This window comes from Andrographis paniculata, unplaced genomic scaffold (genome assembly GCF_009805555.1).
Source record: "Andrographis paniculata isolate CXL003 unplaced genomic scaffold, ASM980555v1 Contig60END, whole genome shotgun sequence".
In the NCBI taxonomy this organism is placed as follows: Eukaryota; Viridiplantae; Streptophyta; class Magnoliopsida; order Lamiales; family Acanthaceae; genus Andrographis; species Andrographis paniculata.
The window spans coordinates 5,332,513-5,352,475 of NW_026137596.1; the positions used below are offsets into that span (position 1 = coordinate 5,332,513).

General features: G+C 34.6%; 1 protein-coding gene across 2 annotated transcripts; it reads left to right on the plus strand.

Annotated features, from left to right (window-relative positions):
* The first annotated feature begins 1,609 nt into the window (after positions 1-1,609).
* On the plus strand, positions 1,610-19,957 carry LOC127259395 (uncharacterized). 2 transcript variants are annotated; one of them, XM_051286711.1, is made up of 18 exons: positions 1,610-1,910; positions 2,907-3,128; positions 4,091-4,186; positions 4,726-4,778; positions 4,911-5,001; positions 5,217-5,290; positions 6,330-6,447; positions 11,121-11,231; positions 11,696-11,772; positions 12,742-12,808; positions 17,465-17,530; positions 18,072-18,179; positions 18,297-18,427; positions 18,539-18,605; positions 18,708-18,775; positions 18,857-18,950; positions 19,175-19,245; positions 19,362-19,957. In XM_051286711.1, exons 1-18 carry the CDS (start codon positions 1,761-1,763, stop codon positions 19,726-19,728), a joined length of 2,031 nt encoding a protein of 676 aa, XP_051142668.1. In that variant the 5' UTR covers positions 1,610-1,760; the 3' UTR covers positions 19,729-19,957. The 2 variants fall into 2 exon arrangements, with proteins under 2 accessions (XP_051142668.1, XP_051142667.1); XM_051286710.1 differs by having other exon boundaries at positions 1,611-1,910; positions 4,911-5,007.
* Positions 19,958-19,963: the final 6 nt, after the last annotated feature.

Below are 19,963 nucleotides of genomic sequence, written 5' to 3' on the forward strand. Positions count from 1 at the left end.
TTATTATTTATTATTATCATTATATTATATTATATATAGATAATTATCATTATCGTTATCATTATTATTATTATTATTATTATTATTATTATATATTTATAATTGATTCTTTAATATTAATTTATTACTCCTATTAAAATTATCAAAATATCTATTTGATAATAATTATATATATTAAAAAATTGGGATATTACAATTACTATATATTTTTTTCATATATTTCCTAGAAACAAAAGATAATATCTATTCAACAAATTAAAAACTTTTAACATAAAAAAATTTAATGTATTCTACTATTTAACAAACACATAAAATTAGTACCAATGCAATAAAATACAATCAAGGTAAAAAAAACAAACAAACACATTTTGATAACATTTTGAATACTTTTAACATAAATAACCAAACTAAATAATTACATAAATACAAAAAAAACATATAGAACACATAACAAAATGCAAACAATATTACAAAATAAAATCAAAATTATAAAATAACATTAAGTCAAAACACACACTTAATTTTGATGGGAGTCATTGTGGGCGGACGACATGGCGACGACGGCGACGGCAATGGTGGTGATTTCTGTCGAACAAATCTCATTAGGGCAGCACAAGTTCGAAATTTTGAATAGATTTGATAATTTTGTGAATTTGTATGTTGTTGGAGTGTAAAAATGAAATTTGAAAGTTACAAAAATATAATTATATGATGAGAGAATTTTAGGGAAGGAAAATAAGATTGAGAAATTTTACAGAAGTTCTCTTTTATAACGCATGTATTTTATAGATTCTTGTTATTTTCGTCACTATAAAAAAATATTTATAATGATTTAAGTATTTATTTTCCATGCACAGTTATAATTATTTGTATTATTATACTATAATTATTTTATTAATATATTTTTTTCGGCCTGAAACTATAGTCTTGATTGTATTGGACACAAAATTTAAAGAATATTGATACTCCCTCCGTCCCGGTGCAAGATTGTCGTTTACTTTTTGCACGTAAATTTTTGAATATTAGTATTATAAGGAGTTGTAGTGAAAAAGACGAAAATACCCCTATTAGTATTGTATAATATAAAAGTAATGACATTTGTGTAATATAGTGTAAATTGGAAGGGTATTTATTATGTTAGGTATGTAGTACAATTACTAAATTAGAAAATGATAATCTTGTTTGAGACAGACGAAAATGAAAAATGACAACATTTCAATGGGACGGAGGGAGCATTATATTGATAGTGAGTAAAAAGTATAGACAAAAGATATTTTTGCCCTTGTGAGTGTATTAGTGTAAAAAATAGTGACAATTGTGTAATAATAATGAAAGAGTAAGAGAAATTATACAGTGATATGGTTATTTATGAAAATAAGACTATTATTTTAGGACTGATAAAAATAGTAAACAAGACTGTGGTGGTACTGAGGAGGAGGAAGAATTTTTTTAATTATACTGTACTGTTTTTCCCATTTTATCTTTTTAAAGCTAGAGGATATATTGAAGAATATTATACCTTATCTGACCATTTATTTCATCGTCACTCTAAACGGTGTATTGTATTGATGATATGTTAATAATAATAAAAATAATAATAATAATAAAAGCGATGGCCGCAGTTCCCAATTTTGAAAACGATGACCAAAACAGCAATTCGCTTCAGTCATATGATCTGATACCGCAACCGTCTGCGATTCTACTCGATAAAATTCCACAACGAGATTAGGTTAGGTCAGGACTGAATTGGGATATCGCCAATGTCGTGGTTGCGATCGGCTGTAAACAAGGCTGTGGAGGTGGGCAACAAGAACAACCTTACCCTCACCTTCAAGAACTATGCTGACTCCGTCGTCCATCACGCTGGCCAGGCCGTCGCCGAGGGCGCTAAAATTCTCCAAGATCGCATTGTAAGTTTGCTTATATTCTAGCCTCCCGTCAATTCTTTTTTTTTTTTCTATCAATTTTGCGGATTGGTTGATTTAGGTCAGCGGTGAGTTGGGGTGAAATGGAACAGTGCAATTCGAAATTGAATGTAACAATCAATAGTTTCATTTTATATTTCCAATAATTGAGTGTTGCAACTTTGGAAGCGATAGTATATGTATCTATAGTTTAGTTGAAATGTGTGGCAAGAACTTGTACTGGGAGAGAGAATAGTTATGTGAACATGAGCTTTCCCCTTTCAGGTGACATATATGAGTGGTTTAGAAAATTTAGGTGTTTGTTAGGGCCTTATCAATCATGAATTCATCATATACACAGCAAGGTTATGTTAAAGGTTCGTTTAGGTTTCAATGTTGTGCATATGAATGACTAGTTTGAAGGTATAAGATGCCATAAAGATGTTTATTTTCATCATTTTTATTTTTTGTGAGAGGGAAAAAAAAAAAAAAAAAAGATTTAAAGTATGAAATTGATGCTTATATTGTATATATTAAGATATGGAGTACTCTAAACATTTGATACAGTTTTAGCTGTTGACTTTTAAACTAAATTTATGCCATAAGTTCTAGTCTTTCATTACATACTTTTTTTTAATGGGTGACTGATAGCGTTTACAATTTCTGATGCATTGTTATACACACTATTTTTGGATATGCAAAAGTATATAGAGGGTTAAGTAATCTTTTGTTTATGAATTGGGGCGATGGTGAAACTTTTTTTTTTTATATTATTATTATTATCATGATGATTATTATTTTTGAAGAGAGGAAAGATATTCTTGAATTGCTGCAAGTATGGGCGTTATATTTTAGTTTAGTGTCTGCATAGTTGCTGCGATAATTTAATCTTAAACATAGACTGTCATTCTCTCTTCCATTATTATTATTAATTTTTTTTCGGGGGGTGGGTTGGGGGCATACTGTTCAGCATTTACTTATATTCCCCACTTAATCCTTCAGGGTGGTCCGAACTATAGAAGTTTTAAGCAGACCGTGAAGAGGTTGGAAGAGGCGTCTGTTTCATGCAGGGGTCGTGAGAGAATTGAGCTGATGAAGCGATGGTTAGTTGCTCTGAAAGAAAGTGAAAAATCTTCTATTAGTACATTTGAGGATAAAAGTAAGAGCACTGAGCAACAGCCACAAATTGATGAACGAAAGGACAGCCCCAGAAAGCAACCTATGGTGAGCTCCAACTGATGATAGGCTGGTTGCTACTCTTCTTGATGTTCTTCTTGCTATGCTTCATAGGAAAGTCAACAAAGTCTTTTGGGGTTTAGGAGATTCTTTACTCTTTAGATCAGGGTGGGTATTCTTTTTAATAGGGGAGTGCATATAATTTGGAAATGTAATCTTCATTGATGACATTTCATTTGGAAACATCTTCATACATGGCATACAAAGTGTAGAGAAGATTACAAGAATGTGCTTTCATTAAATTGAACTTTTAATTTAAACTCAGCCAAATTAATCTCAATGTCTGAATACACCTAATTAAAATTTGTATATGCCAAATATATTTGAAATGTTTGGCATTTGCCCCATACACTTTACAGAGAAATCTAACCATGATTTGGATTAGAAAGAGCCACACCTAGGATCTTCCTGAGGTATATTTATCAAGCCCAAATCTTGTGTTTCTCTTTTCATGTGGTTATTAGAACCATGGCAATTGCATGTCCTGGTAATGTTTAACTCCTTGTCACACTATTAGCAGGTATGCTGCTTGACTTTATAGCCGGAAGCTGTTTTACATGCATGAGTTATTTACTTAGAACAATGTATGCCCTTGGTTTTTCTGTATCTCATATTGTATTGTGTAGATTTCCTTAGCGTGCTATCTAGATGTAACCTTCTCTTTTATGGATAGATGCTCAGTTATTCCCACAAACAATATAGTCACCTAGATGGTCTTCAGGTATATACGGTGTTCTCTGCTGTGATTTGTTTAACTTGTCTTCTATTTTAAAATAGGAATATGCCTTAATGTTGTCATATGAATCATGTAAATCTGTCTTTCTTCTATTCATGATACATTATAACCTTGTTTATTCTTTTATTTATCTATTTTCCCTGTGTTTTTTTTTTTGTTGTATCATTTTATCATGAATTCAGATGTTGTCATTTAATCATATCCATATTCACAGGTATTGTACTATGACTCAGATATGGGTGGTGATCCTTTGACTTTTCGTGATGTATTCCTGTACAGCCAGGCTTTGGAGGGAATATCAATATGTATGGTATGTAATCCCGTCTTGCCTCATTTCAGTAAATGCATTTTTCTGAAGCTAGGTTATATGTAATTGATGAACTTTAAATTCATTCATCCAATGTCATAAAAGTACTTCTTTGTACTGGTAACAACAGCAAACCTTTCTTGACCAAATAATACAGTTGACTAGCTAAGGGAATATTGCTGTTTCTTATATACGTTTGGTTTAATTTTTATGCCATGTTTGGCTTAACATCGTATATATGTATTATCTCAAGGGGACACTCCAGTAGTTTTCATCCAATATCTCTTTAGAGGAGATCTTGGGTTTCAAACTTTCAATCCATTTGCTTCTGTGTCTATGGGGATGCTGACTGTTAAATTTCCTCATATATTTGAAATAAGTTTCAATTGGAAAGATCTTTTAATTTCATTTTGGTTTGGCTCTGTCATGAAGTACAGTGTTGTTTTATTTGTACACTAGCAGGCCATCAATGCTAATTAGTGTATTACTGGTTGCCCTGAGCTACATTTATGGATTTGTTCATAAAATCTGTTTTGATTTAGATTCTTGAAGCCCCAAATGATAAAGAAGTTTCCATGCTCCTTGAATTGTTTGGGTAAGTTCACTTTTTTTATTCCCTTTTTCAGCTGTTGTTAATATATGTTTCATCCCAGAAAATTTCATTAATCTCTGTTATTGGAGCATATGAGATGACATATTATCACCCTTGTTATTTGGGCTTGTGCAGTCTCTGTTTGACTGGAGGGAAGGAAGTGCACTATGCAATCGTGAGCAGCATTCAGGATCTTGCTAAAGCTTTTTCACGCTACCAAGATGAAGTACTGGTACAAGATGGAGCTCAATTTGATCAATTTGCAGTAATATTTCTTAGTTTAGGAAATATCTTGTAGATTGCATTTAGGCTGCGTTGAGTAGAAGGAGCTATAGTTTGAGCTTCTGCGAAACAAACTAAAGACACTAGTGGCATATCTTTCCATGCATCATGTGATGTAATTTATAAAGCTTATCAGTGATCAGATTGTTGTTTGAGCAGGTGAAGAGGGAGGAATTGCTTCAGTTTGCTGAAGGAGCCATCACAGGGTTGAAAGTCAATGCTGATATTCAAAGGTATGATTGATTAAAGTTTCAATGTATTTTTTCTTGTGCATTTTCCTCTATCTAGTTGTTGATAAGTAAAAGATAAGTGGATATAAATTTGTGGGTTGTAGAATGGAAGTCTTTGGTATGTGTTAGTTCTGTTTAATTCTATATTTTAAGATGATTTGGTGTGAAGATCTGGGTTATTTCCTTTTCTTTAATATTATGTTACTTTTTTATTGGAAGGCTGTGAAGAGTTATTTTGTCATTTAAATATTATAGTAGTTGATAGAGGGTCGTGGGGTGCACCATGGAATACAGATTTAGAAATATTATTATTGGAGTGTTTGAAAATCCGAATACAATAGTTTGATAGAATGACCATTATTTTAAGAAGATTGAGACGGCTTAGAGAATTTAGGGAAAATTATTAGCTAGTAGTAGTCTTGTATAGATATTTGCATTATTCATAGTAATGAAAGAAGACAATTGCTAGATGCAAGCAAGTTTACTAGAAGTGGAAGTTTTTGTTGTCACGGCGTCGTATAGGTGACGCCTTGGCGTCCTGGCAATGCACCATTACCGCCAGGAAATGTCGCCTCGCCATTTGGCGAGGTCGGCGTCCAGGCGTCGCCAAAAACGACGCTGGGAAACACCCAAGCCTTAAAGGAACACACCCTTTAGTTCATTTTCTTATGCAATACGTTATAATTGTTATAGATAAATATTACTCTATGTTTTTATATGATCTTATGAAATGAGAAACGATAGAAAAAACTATTTGTATGGTAGGAACTGTTTCTCTGCTATAACTGCACCAATCCAGTTGAGCTTGAGTTAATAATGGTATAATTAAGTCATTTAATCTTGAGTTCGGATTATATATATATGTGTGTATATATTCACACACTTTTTTCTGTATGAAGAAGTTTCTGAAAATGATAATATGCACCTAGCTGACCTTAATTAGAGATTATAGATTCTTTAAAAGACATGGTGAGGTGGGGTTTCCACTTGGCAGGATGAGTTCTTTCTTATTGGTTTTTTGCAATTTTATGTCTCCAAACAGAATTGATGCTGATATTTTCACACTAAAGAAACAGCTTGATGAATTAGGATCTGCACACGCTCGGCATGGTGATGATCATGAAATGAATGTTAAGAAAAGCTCCGGCCCAAAAATAGAGGTGAGTACCAGCTGTTCCTTCCTTTTTAATCACTGAAAGCCATTTTGGGTGATGTTTTAATTTGTCTTTCAGGAAAAATATGAAACTGGTGAGGGTATGTCTCAACGGATCTAGTTATACTCAAGTGTTTTGCTTCCAATACTAATAATCTCCATTCCAATGCTAATGAGGGCTTTTATCATAGTCCTTAGGTTTTCGCAATTTAGCGGACTTAGTTATGTTGTCATCATATCATGTGCTTAGTGCTTAGTTTTGAAAATAAAATTTTGTTTATTTTACAATTGGGAAAAGGGATATCCTGTGGGTTATAGTTAGCTAACATGATTTGTTCAAGCTGCTGCTGCTGCTCCTTATTCCTAAAATTCTCTATTTTAAGTTGCTGTATGAAATTCCAAATGAAGTTTAAAAGGTAGGGTTTGTTTGGTTTTGATATGAGTGGAGTTTTGATTTGAGTTTTGGTTTAAATAGTATTTTGATGCGATGTTTTGTGAGACAAAATAATGTATTTTTGTTGAGAACCGTGCGGGCTCAATAGTGTTGAAATAAGTTTGAAATCATACCCAAACACACTCTGACTGTTGGAAATAAGAATGAATTCCGTTCAATTGTATAGAATCACTCTACTTATAGGGTATTATCATAAGGTAAAGATGAAAATAAAAATCCTTGTGCAGATTTTTTGCCCCTCAATATTCTGGGTAATTGCTAAATATGTATGAAACCTACATCAGGTATATAGCATCTTAATATTACTAGATAACTATCAACTACTTTGATCATCTTAAGCATGGATAATATCAAGTTCTTCACTGGTCATCTTTGTCATCTCCATGTGAAACTCAAAAAAAAAAAACTCCACTAGGTTGTAAGCTTTTGGTTGCTTTACATGGATAATATCAAGTTCTCCTTGTTAGCTTTTCTTTTCTACATCACGATGTGTAGCTTGTGTATATTCAAGGTTTGTGGAAGGACAATGTTAGTTTCGAAAAATGGCTCTACATAGAATTTGTCATGGTGGAGGTTTTGAGAACAGAGGAAAACAATGATTGGTGGTGGTTGTGGCTCTAGTGTTGGTGACTACAAAGAGAGAATGAAAAGGAACGGATGGATAAAATAATGCTCAAATTTGGAACATCAACTATTGGTTTGTTCACTTAGTATTTTTAGGTTGTACGATTCTCCATAAATATTATTAAAAAAATATAATATACACACATTAACACAATATGAGATATATATATACTTTATTCACTCACAAAAAGTCAACATTCAATACAAAATATTATTTTTTATATTAGCAACAAAATTCCCTTTACCTAACTTAAAAAATACATCAACTCAAAAAAACAAAGTGAACAAACCATATGTGTTTAAAGATAGTTATCATTGACAGGAATAGATGATCAAATCATTAATCAATAAAATACCTGGGGATTTGTGGAAGAGTTGAGAGGATTTGGGCACTTTTGAGCAAGAGAGAGCATTCAATGTTTATTCTTGAATAGAATGCTTGAGTTTTAGCCATGATTATCACCTAAATTGGTTCCCCCATTAGCTCCTAAATTAGCTGCTGTAATTAACTTCTCCCTTGTACTCTATATATACTTAGTGCATCAATGAGAAATATCATATATGGTATTCTCTCATTCTTGGAGTTGAACCCACCACATAGGTTTCTTCCTTGTTTTATCCCGACTAAGGAACAATAAACCCCAACTTGAAAGAAAGAAAAGGAAGGAGGCATTTTCGGGGACAAGCTCCCTCTCTCCGAACCGACGATACCCCATATACTTAGTTGCCTCTTTCTCTCTGGTCCTATCGGTGACATCAACAGAAAAATAGTTGTAGTTGAACGGGAGGCTGCCACTTTTATGGTTTTAGCAATAATCAAATCATCTAGCTTCCGTACTATCCACAATCAGCATACGCACAATGATAGCATGATTTTGGTATGGATAAAAGAATAATGTGAGGTTAGAATTGCTAATTAAAATAATGTATATCGTAACCTAAAAACAATCAAAATAATAATTTTTTCATGTTAATTGGTGATTGAGTGGTTGAACTCGGGAAATTTATTGTTGATGGGAAGATTCAACCAAGAGTGCACACGAGTTTATGAAATCACGATAATGAAATTGAATATATCTTACACCTAAAATTACACTACGAATGGAACATGATAAAAGTGAAATAATGGTGTTTGAATTGTATGAATCGCTGGTGTTTTGCCTATGGAAATTGTGTTTAGGCAAAGTGGCAATAAATGGCATTATTCTTCGTGGTTCACAGATTGAGTGAGGTGGTAGATAGATGATGGGGATATATTTGTTAGACTTGGAAATAAGAAAGAATATAAAGGGGGAGGAGTATTTGGCAGTATATATGTAGAGTTATACGCGAGAGTGCTACGTGGGAGGGGTCACATAAGAGTTCCATCTTGCTAGATGCCTCATGATCGCGAATCGCGATGATAGTTAACCTATAGATTTCAAGGGTTGGTATACTAAGAACCCAATTTTTAAGGTAATTTTCCATTTATGTGAATATAGTTAAGTGTTCGGTGAGTTGTTCTTCTTGACACTCGCGATTGATAACCTAAGTACTAGCATGTTTTTTGTTTGCTTACTACTTATTTTAAGTTGAATTGGATTTTCACCGACATTTTAGTCTACCTTGACTATGATGAGACTTTAGCTCCGTTGTCAAGTCTTAGCCATCCAAACATTCTTTCCCTTGTTGTCTATAAAAATTGGTCTATCCATCAACCGGATGTAAAAAATGCATTCTTACATGATGATGCTTACCAAGCCTGTGTTCTGTCAGCACCCATTTGGCTTCGTTGACTCCATGCAATCCCAAGAAGCTGTTTTATGCACTTGAACGGGTGTTGTGTGCTTGGTAGAACCGATTCTAAGCCTTCATGCTCTCCATTAGTTTCCATGGCTCCAAGTGTGACATGTTCCCCTTCATCTACAACAAAGACTCTGAGGCTGTCTACTTGTTTTTGTATGTCGATGACATTACCCTCACAACTTCATCATCGGCTCATTTTTCACCGAGTTATTACAGCTCTCTAGCAGGAGTTTTGGATGTTTGATTCGGCACTCTGCATTACCTCGTGGCATTTTTATCTTACTAGAGAAGTACATTGTTGAAATACTAGAGGTATGCCAAAGTAACCTAGAGCAACTCTTGCACCACACTTATCCGCATCTGCTCAAACTTTTTATCCACATCTGCTCAAATTTTTTATCCACAACTGATGATCTAGTAGCTGATCCAACACTTTATCGGAGTCTGGTTGGTACTTGGTGCAACGCAATACCTCACCCTCACTTGGCTTGACATCATTCATGCGGTAAAACAAGTGTGCTTACACATGCATGACCTAGTGAACATCTCTCTTGTCAAGAAGATTTTGATTTATGTAAAAAGCATGGTCTTTGTTAAGAAAGGATATGGATTCCAACTTAAAACCAATTGGTATTAAGTAGAGTAGCCATTCACCATTGTAAACAATAGGGAGTTCTCACATTTTTCTTACGTAGGACAATATTCAAAACTCTCCCTCGAGATGACAATCTCGAAATCCTAACCAGGATCAATACTCTATACGGGCACTATGACTCTAATAACCGTTGTTAAAAAAGGAATCTAGGGCTCCATCCTAAAACCAATTGGTGATAGGAGGAGTTGCCCTTTAACCTTGTATTAAAGGGAACTAAAGGACAACTTCTCCTATCACCAATTGGTTTAAGATGGAGCTCCGGATTCCTTTCTTAACCGCCTTTAGCTGTCTTGTGGATCTATATGTGCACTCATTGTCTACTCCAATGCTGATTGGAAGTTGCTCCATCTCCAGCCTCTGTGTTTTCCTCAACAACAATCTCATCTCACACTCTTCCAAACAGCTTCACATGGTATCTCACTCTAGAGTGTTGAGGTTGAATACAGCAAAGTGGCCAATGCCATTGCAGAAATTTGTTGGCTTCTTCAACTTCTACCCAAACTCTGCCAACCTTTCAATGAAGCCATAGTTGTCCACTGACAGCATCAGCATAGTCTACCTCTCTTGCTAACCGATGCAACATTAACATACCAATCATGTCAAGATTGCTCTACACTTTGTTTGCGAGCGGGTAGCGCTTGGAGTCGTGTGTGCTTCTCATTTCAACTTTCCTTCAATATGCAGGTATCTTCACCAAAGGATTGCCAGATGATGTCTCAATGATTTTCGTTCCAGTCTAATGTCCGGTCTTTCCCCGGTTGACACAGCGGGGGGCTGTTGGAAATTTATCCTTTATTGTCTCTTAGATTAGATCTCTCATTAGCTCCTATTGTAATTAATTCCTACCCTTGTGCTCTATTTATACCCAATGCATCAATGAGAATTATAAATATAGAACTTTTCTCATGATGGATTTAGAACTTTTGAGTAGCTGAAGCTAAAAGTAGAAATATTGAGTTCATTATAAGATAGATATACTCTAGTTAAAAGAAATTTCTTCCCAGTTTAGTTCTAGGGTCTGTACAAGGGTAAGAGTTGGGAGTGATATACTCTAGAACATCATTTGTATTTTCTTTGTTGATCTGACAAAATGCCTATCGCAGAGTTCTGTGCAGTGCTGGCTGTTAACTCATAATGTATTCTACTTATTTTCCGTGTTTAGGATCTTAAAGAAGCACTTGCACACATCAGAATATGTTCCAGGTTAGAAGCTCTTTTACAGAAAAAGAAAGCTCTTAAATACGGAGATACAGCTGAAATTCATACCCAAAAGGTGAACCCTGGGAACTTGTGCTCCTTTTACTATATTCTAAATTCTGCAAGATAGTTCAAATTCAAAAAGCATATCCCTGTATCATTATTGTAGAAGTAGCTATCTTTTGAGGCTTCAGTTGTTTTTCCAGCAGTGAACCTTTTAATGTTCATGTCTTGTTACTAGTACATTACATGTGTTTTAATTGTGCAAATCGTTTGACCATAGTTATTCATCATGCTTTCTGAATTTTGGAGATGCTTACATTGTCATTCTCTGCTATTTTTAAGTTTTTGACTTCTTGTAAACTTAATGATTTTAGTATGATCAGCTTCATGTTCAAATATATGAACAAAAAATTTCATGTGCCGACAACTTATCTCTTGGTTTCTAGAAATTCTCAAAACATAATATGCATCAAGTTGCTGATAAATTTACAATCACTTGGTAGGCAAGATATCTCACTTTTATTCTGAACATGTCAGATTGATAAGTTAAAAATCCTGTTGGAATCTTTGGCAAGTTCCTCTGCAAAAGCTGAGAAGCGTATCTCGGATAACAGGTATAAAATTGTGTATGAAAAGGGAACTTTGTTTATTCAGTTTCTTCTTCTTCTTCTTCTCCTTTACTGTTTCACTATTATACTAAATTTTCTCAAGCTGATTTACTCTTTAGGTTGTGTTCTTTTGTGAGTTTTACCGCAGGTTTTTATTATTCAAATTCTTTTTTTCCTCCAAAAATATCACATTAAACAATTATTTTTCTTTTTTTATATTATACTAAAAATTTATTTTACATTCAAAACATCACATCAATCTCTATTTATATTACATCAAAAAACTTTTTATTATTTAAAAATCCAAACCCAAAAACTAAAACCCACAAACAAACACACCCTTTACTTTTTTATAGGTTTGATTTCATACTACTTAGATATGCTCTGCATAGTAATTATCCACTATGTGCTCTAATTGTACTTTTTTTCCTCTAGTTATATTTGATCCTTTATGAAATATTTAGTTTTACCTTAAATACTTTTTTTTGCAGCTATTTTAGATTGATTTCTTTTGGACAGCACTTGTATCTGCTTCATTGATTGTGAATTTGATGTCCATTCTAGTATTTAATACACAAATCACTTTCCAGTGAATGATATCTATCCTTTTCTTGATGATACCATACAATGAAGACTACTAGATTGGAAAGCTTCAAAATGTGTTAATATCAGTCATGACAATTATATCGTACAATGATCCCTTTGACTATCCTGTTATTTTATAGTATTCTGGAAGTATTCTATGACACTTTCATCTGTAAATACAGTCTACTAATATTGAGGAAAAATATTATATAGAGTGTCGCATCACTTCTAGGAGGAATATAAACTCTATTGATACCATGTCTTGTATCATATATGTCGTTTTACAGAAATAGAACCTTTGATATTATAGTTTGCACGTTAAAGTTAGTATTTTGTGTCTACCATCTTGTTGCTATGTTGGTGCTTCTATTTTGATTCATCATTTGTCAGGATTCAGAAAGATGATGCATTAAAGTTTCGAGTAAATAAAGCCAGTGAAGTCGGTGAAATTGAAAAGGTTTGATCTCTGCAAACTGATTTTTTCCTTTCTAAGCATATTAAGTCCTGATATGTGAGTACAAAAGGTATCTTTGTCAATCCATACTTATGGATGTAGATGCATGTGAAAAATATTATTTTTTTGGTGCCATTGCAAATATTTGGGTAAACATGGCAATTATCATTTAGTAATTATTTTATTTATTTTTTATTTTTGGTATATTGGAGAGATGTAGAAAATGATTTTCTAAAATGCTTTGCTTGTGCTTTGGGGACATATGCCCCTGATGCAGTTTTTCCAAGTATCAATAGAAAATAAAAAAAAGTAAAACTTTAGGGATCCACCGTGAACTATGAATCAAATGTGTTAGATATTATCTGTATCCATATCTATAACTTAGATGTAGATATGATTTAGTTGGGATTTTTGTATAGCAAAATACTAGATTTAATTTATTAGGATAGTTTTTCTACATCTATGTATACTTCTCTTTATTTTTTTCTTTGGAATGAAATAAAATATTTCCCCCCTATTTCTTTACATGGTATCAGAGCAAATTGGGATTTAGATAAATCTTCATATTTTCCAGCCACCGCCGCTACCGCTGCGAGTCCCAATAGCCGCTACTGCCTAAGTTCTATTCCAACCAAAACCCTATTCAGAGCAAATTGGGATTTAGATAAATCTTCATATTTTCCAGCCACCGCCGCTGCCGCTGCGAGTCCCAATAGCCGCTACTGCCTAAGCTCTATTCCAACCGAAACCCTATTCTTTTTTCTCATGTACCAATTTAAATTATCTTTTCACTCAACCAACATCATAATCCAACCCCTAACACTCCGACACCTCCAATATGGTGACAGAATTGCTGTCCGCCGCCACACATGCCTCCACGCGCCACCGCCGGAAGACGACGCCTGTTCCGTTTCGGTCGATTTTCAACCTTTTTATGGCGCCCGTTACTGACACACCCCATACCAGCGTGTCCTCTCTTCACTACGTGTTGGATGGCATAGCTGTCCATCGCTGCCGCCAACATGTATCACACACACTGCCGCTGCCGCCACCGCCACCAAATTTTTTGTTGGGGGTCTTTTTTTTCCCCTTTTGCTGCTTATGGCCTACTATTTTAAGTGAATTGGTACTAGATGTCTCCGTTTGAGGTGTACTTATAGTCATAAAAATGGTCATACTAAAGGATGTTTGCTATAGCCTTCATGGACGCTCTTCTTGTATGACAAATGTTGCTTCTAATTTGAATGAAATGTTCATCCTCTGACTCCATTACTATAAGTCAACTGATTTTGATACGTTCCTTTAGTTTCAAGCATTTAAGCAATCATCCTCTCCACTAGTTTTGACCTCTCCTAATACCTAGACCTCCTGTGTCGGTACTTTTTAATCTACATTAGGCTCATGGTTTATAGATTCCGGTGCAACCGATCATATGTCCAAGTAATTCTTATTTGTTTTCTACTTTTCATCCGTCAAATTCACTAACACATGTTACTCTGGCTAATGGTGATGAAGCATATCTTTAAGATACTGGTAGGGTTTGTTTGTGACCTAATTTACCTCTTGATTATGTCCTTTATGTACCACAAAGCCATTTAACCTCATATCTTTTAGTCGATTTACTAAAGATTTAGGTTGTTTATTTTACTGATTATTAGTTCCTTTGTTATTCAGGACCACAACATAGGATAGATGATTGGTACCGGACAGACTCATGGCTATATTACCTAAATAAGTCTCTTTGTCTATTTTCTACTTTTGCAACTGCTTTTGTTGAGTCTCCTGAACTATTTCATCAACGACTAGGTCATCCCAATTTGTCAAAATTAAAATGTATTTTTCTTAACTTTTCATTACTGTCTTTGTTACCATCTAAGTCATGCGAGCTTCGAAAACCGTCTCGTAATACTTTCCCAAAACACATCAATAATAGAGCATTTGAACGTTTTGCATTAATAGACTTAGATATTTGTGGTCCTTGTCGTTCTATGCAAGTCCAGGTTTTCAATATTTGTTGCTTTTATTAATGATTTCAATCGGTGTACTTGGGTTTATTTAATGAAAAATAAGTTTTACTTGCTATATTAAAAAGGTTCTGTACTGGAATTCGTACCCAATATCACACCCTTATTAAGGTCTTGAGAGTGATAATGCTATATTAAAAAAGTTTGACTTGCTATATTTCTTATGGGATTATTCATGTTGTTTTGCGCTTCCACCCTAAAAAAAAAATAGGGTAGTTGAGTGCAAGAATCGTCATTCAATAGAAACAGCTTGTACCCTTCTTTTACATTATAATGTCCTATTTCAATTTTGGACTGATGTTAACCTTACAACATGCTTTCTTATTAATCATCTTCCAGTACTGCTCTAGGTCATAAGATCCCTATTACACACCTCTCGCCTAATGTGTCCTTATATCTTTTACATCTCCGTGTATTTGGTTGTACGTGCTTTGATCATGACCATTCTCCTGGTTGGGAGAAATTATGTCCTCAATCAATCAAATGTGTTTTTCGTTGGTATTCTCAAGTTAAAAAAAAGATATAAATGTTATTCTCCTTTCACTCGTCGATATTACTTTTGAGCAGATGTCATATTCTGTCACAATATTACAAAGTGTCATCATCTCCATCCTTAATACCAGTGACTCTTATTCCAGTGGCCTCTATCCCCAAGCCTCCATTTAAGTCTATAGTCGGCATACATAGCAACTTCAATACATACCTACTTCACCATCACCTGCACCTATTGATGACTCATCTCTGGTTCGGTCGCCTTCCTCGATTGCAACTCCACTGTCACCTGTCATCCCACGTTGATGTATTTGGTCCACTCGTAATCCTAACCTTATATATATATATATATTTTTTTAATTATCAACATTTACCTCATTCCATGTGTAGTGTTGTAATTGCTATAGACTTTGTATCTTTTTCTCGCTTTGGCGTGGGGCTTTAGGTCATTCAGGGTGGTGTTAGGCTTGGGTGGAGGTAATGTCTACTGTGCATGTAACAATACTTGGGAGTTGGTTCCGTTGCCACCAAGAAAGACATCCGTAGCTTTCCGATGAGTTTATGCAGTAAAGGTTGGCCCTGATGGTCGTATTGATTGACTCAAAGCTCGACTTGTTGCAAACGTCTTTACTCAAGTGTATAGAGAGAAATATACAAAAATCTTCCCTTTCATTGCCAAAATGTTTTCTATTGATCTTTTTTTCTATAGCTCCTTCATTAGTTTGACATTAAGAATACCTTCTTTCCATGGTGAGCTTCAAGAAGAGGTGTGTATGGAGCAACCGCTTGGTTTTGTTGTTCAGAGGGGGTCTAGTCTTGTATATCGTTTTTGTTGCTCACTCCATGGCTTGAAATAGTCTCCACATGCATGGTTTGGACGTTTCAGTCTTGTTATTCAAGAATTTGGTATGACAGTTTTTTCTGATCATACCGTATTCTTTAAACATACTTTAGAGGGACAATGTGTTTACTTAATTGTCTATGTTGATGATATTGTCATCATTTGATATGATATAGATGGTGGTATAAAGTTAAGGAGCATCTACGCAACCATATTCAAATCAAAGACTTAGGACCACTATTGGACTTCTTAGGATTTGAGATTGGCTCAATCAAAGAATAGTGTTATTCTATCTTGTCATGGCTTTGCCTAGGCGACACCTTGGCGTCCTGGCGGTGATAGTGTACTGCCAGGGCAGTTCGCCTCGCTGTTTGGCGAGGCCAACGTCTAGGCGTCGCTTCAGCGATGCCGGGGAGCCATGGCGACGCTAAACGACGAGTTTCGGTCATAGACCCGATTCGGTCTATGAACTGAACCGATTTTTGTTTTTTACTTGCAAAAGCGGTTTAGAAACCGCTGTTTTTTTCTTCCTCGCTCCTGCGCTAGAGAATTAATAAAGTAAAATATTTTATTATTACTGTAGATTTATTTAAAAATATTTATAAAAAGATTACGCAGTAATTTATTAAATTATTTTATTAAAATAAAATATTTTATTATAATTTTAATAGTGATATATTGGTATTTGGTATTTTATTAGTAATTTAAGGTTATAATTTTGTATTGTATTAGAACTTTATTTGATATTCTATTTGAAACTAGTAATTTAATGTTATAATTTTTTTATTATATAATAAATATTAGAAATTTATAGCGGGCGCTGTGTCGCATAGGCGATATGGCGGTCCGGAGAAACCTCGCCGTGACAACCTTGTATTTTACTTTTTGATGACTATATTATAGATGTAAATATAAAATGTGTATTTGGAGAAAGCTGAGTACTTCTTTAATTATTGAAATGGCTAGTCCTTGGGAGAGATACATAGAACTGGCTTGAAAATAAGAAGATTTGGGTGTGTTGAATTCTACTAAATGATCAATTTAGGATTTGGGCTATCTTACTACTCTAGTTTTTACTGTTCTCTGATTAACATAGTGGAACAAACAGAATGTCCCTTCTTGACTGGCCATAATATGAATAGAAGTTTAGTCTTGTGTTTTCATGTTCAAGGTTCTATCTTGAAGGGAACAAGTTTTTGGTGCTAGAAAGTGGGCCATTTCATTGTGCTGATAGTTGTCAGTATATTTTGGCTAACTACTTGATATTTAGGAAGTGTTTAAACAGTATAATATCTTTTTCAGGAGCTAGCAGCTGAGATTGCTGATCTTGAAAGACAGAGGGATGAGCTTGAAGTTCAACTGAAAAAGGTGATTGCATCTAAAATTAAAAATTCATGGGACAATGATAAACAAGATTTCTTTTGTCCTAATAATTTGGTTTACTTAATGCTGTATTTAAATACCTTTCTTTTCCTTTGTACTTTTTTCTGTTATTAATGATGATTGCAAGTAATATGCTGTTCTTCTTCTTAAGTTGAAGGTTTTCATCCTAAATTTCCAGATTTCCCACGACTTTTATAGAAACCAATAGATCCATTCCTTAAGACCTGCATTTCTATGTTATCTTTGATATGGAATCTTTTTTCTCCTCCGAGCAACCGTCATTTTTCAGCTGTTTTCATTTAAGCTTCCAAGAAGTTATGATGATTACCTATAATCCAAATTCAATATTGATCTACACACTGTGTTTTTAATGTGTGTTTGTGTATGTTTCACGTGACTATTTTCTAGAAACCAATGAATCTGCTACCTATGACATGCTATTCTGTTTTATTTCTGAGTTTGGATAGTCAATTTTATTTCGAAGGTATGCTGTTTGTGATTAATTGTGGAGATTGTTTTCATGAAGGTGAATACTGCTTTATCCGGTGCCAAAGCTCGTCTTCATAACATAACTGAAGAGAGGGATCAATTCTTTGAGGCTAATGATGAAGTTGTTACCCATCTGAAAGCTAAGGTGTGTGAGCCATTTATGCACCTGAAAATATGGATTTCCAGCTAGATTATCTGCAATTTTTATATTGCTTTATCATTCTTATTGATATCAAATTTCACATGCTTTACCACTCTACAGGAGGATGAGCTAGCAAGATCCATTTCTTCATGTCGAGCAGAAGCAGATGTTCTTAGTACTTGGATCAATTTTTTGGAAGATACTTGGACTCTACAGTGTCAGCATGTGGAGTCTAAGGAGAAGGAAGCCAAGTATGTTAATTACCTTAAATGTGTACCTACTTTGGTGGAGAGATAACTATTCTAGATATTTTCATTTGAACTTACTACTCGTTAAACTATTTTTCCATCTTCATTTAAAAGTGCTGAACTGGAGAGACATGAAGATTACTTCACAAACTTGGTTACTCAACTGCTTTCTACATACGAGGTACGTTTAGTTTCCTCAATGCGCAACCCTCTACATCTACTTTTGGTTCTTAATTAAATTTGCTAATAATATTCTCGTTCTCTGTGCTGTTGTTTCTCGCAGAAAGAGTTAAAACCAAATATTGATCGCATAGAAAAGTATGTGGAGAACTTGAAAGGTTTAAGTGAAGGGTATTGCCATGTGTTGTATTTATAGAAAATTGTAGTTATCCTTCCTTTGGTATTGCATGATTAATTCAAAATTCTCTACAGGTCATCACTTACTTCCACAGTGGAGAGTGATGATTCTCAATTGTTGAATCCAAGGAGTAATCTTGAGGAGGAATACCTGGATTACGAAGCTAAGGTAAACTAACTTTTTTATATAATAGTAGTATCATTCAGGATGCAAATTTTAAGTTTTTCACCAAGGGCAGTATACTATATGTTTCATAATACAATAATTTACAGAATGACAAACATAATATGATCACTTTGCATTGAAGTTAAACATCAATGGCGGCATACTATATGCTTACTAGAAACTATCGTGTTTTTCCCTACTTGTTTTCTGACATATTATTGTCTTAGATAATAACAACCTTCAGTGTGGTGGACAACATGAGAGAGCAGTTCTATGCACAAGATGGGAAACTCTCCAGGTTGGACTGTTCAAAATTATTCGGTGTTTCCCATTTAGTTTTTTGTGGCAGGCAGGCTCTCATTTCTAATGTGGAAGAAATATTGATTGCTCATGTTGCTGCATACTTTCATTCAGTAAAGAGAATGCGGAGGTGAAAGAGCTGTTTGACAGCATTGAAAAACTAAGGGCTGAATTTGAACGCATCGAAAGGCCAACTCTAGAAATGGAAAATCCCAGTAAAGAGAGAGACATGGCTTCTGAAGAAACATCACAGGGAAGTGCTACAGATTCTTTGTCAGCACAACAAGGGAAAGAAGAGCCCAAAAAATCTAGAGAAGATGGTGAGCCTCAGATTCTGGACCATGAATCAGAGCTGGCAAAACTGGAGTCTGAATTCGGAAAGGTAAATCAGGAGTATGCAACGGAAGAAGAGATTGGGGAATGGGAATTTGATGAGCTTGAGAGGGAGTTGAGATCATCTGGTGGAGACGTAGTAAAGTAGCTGTGCCGAGGTGAACTGAGAAGGAGGAGAATGGGCTGGCTGGCTGGCTGTGTGTTGTAATATTTATTTATTATTAGTGTGAATGTTGTAATCCAGATGAATGAATGCTAACTCGATCTCTTTTATTTTAGTTCGACTGCTTGATTATAAATGACGACAGTGGATGGATAGCTGCTTGAGTTTGTTTGTTTGTTTGTTTGTAATTGCAATGTTAGAAGACCATTCCCAATTGTGT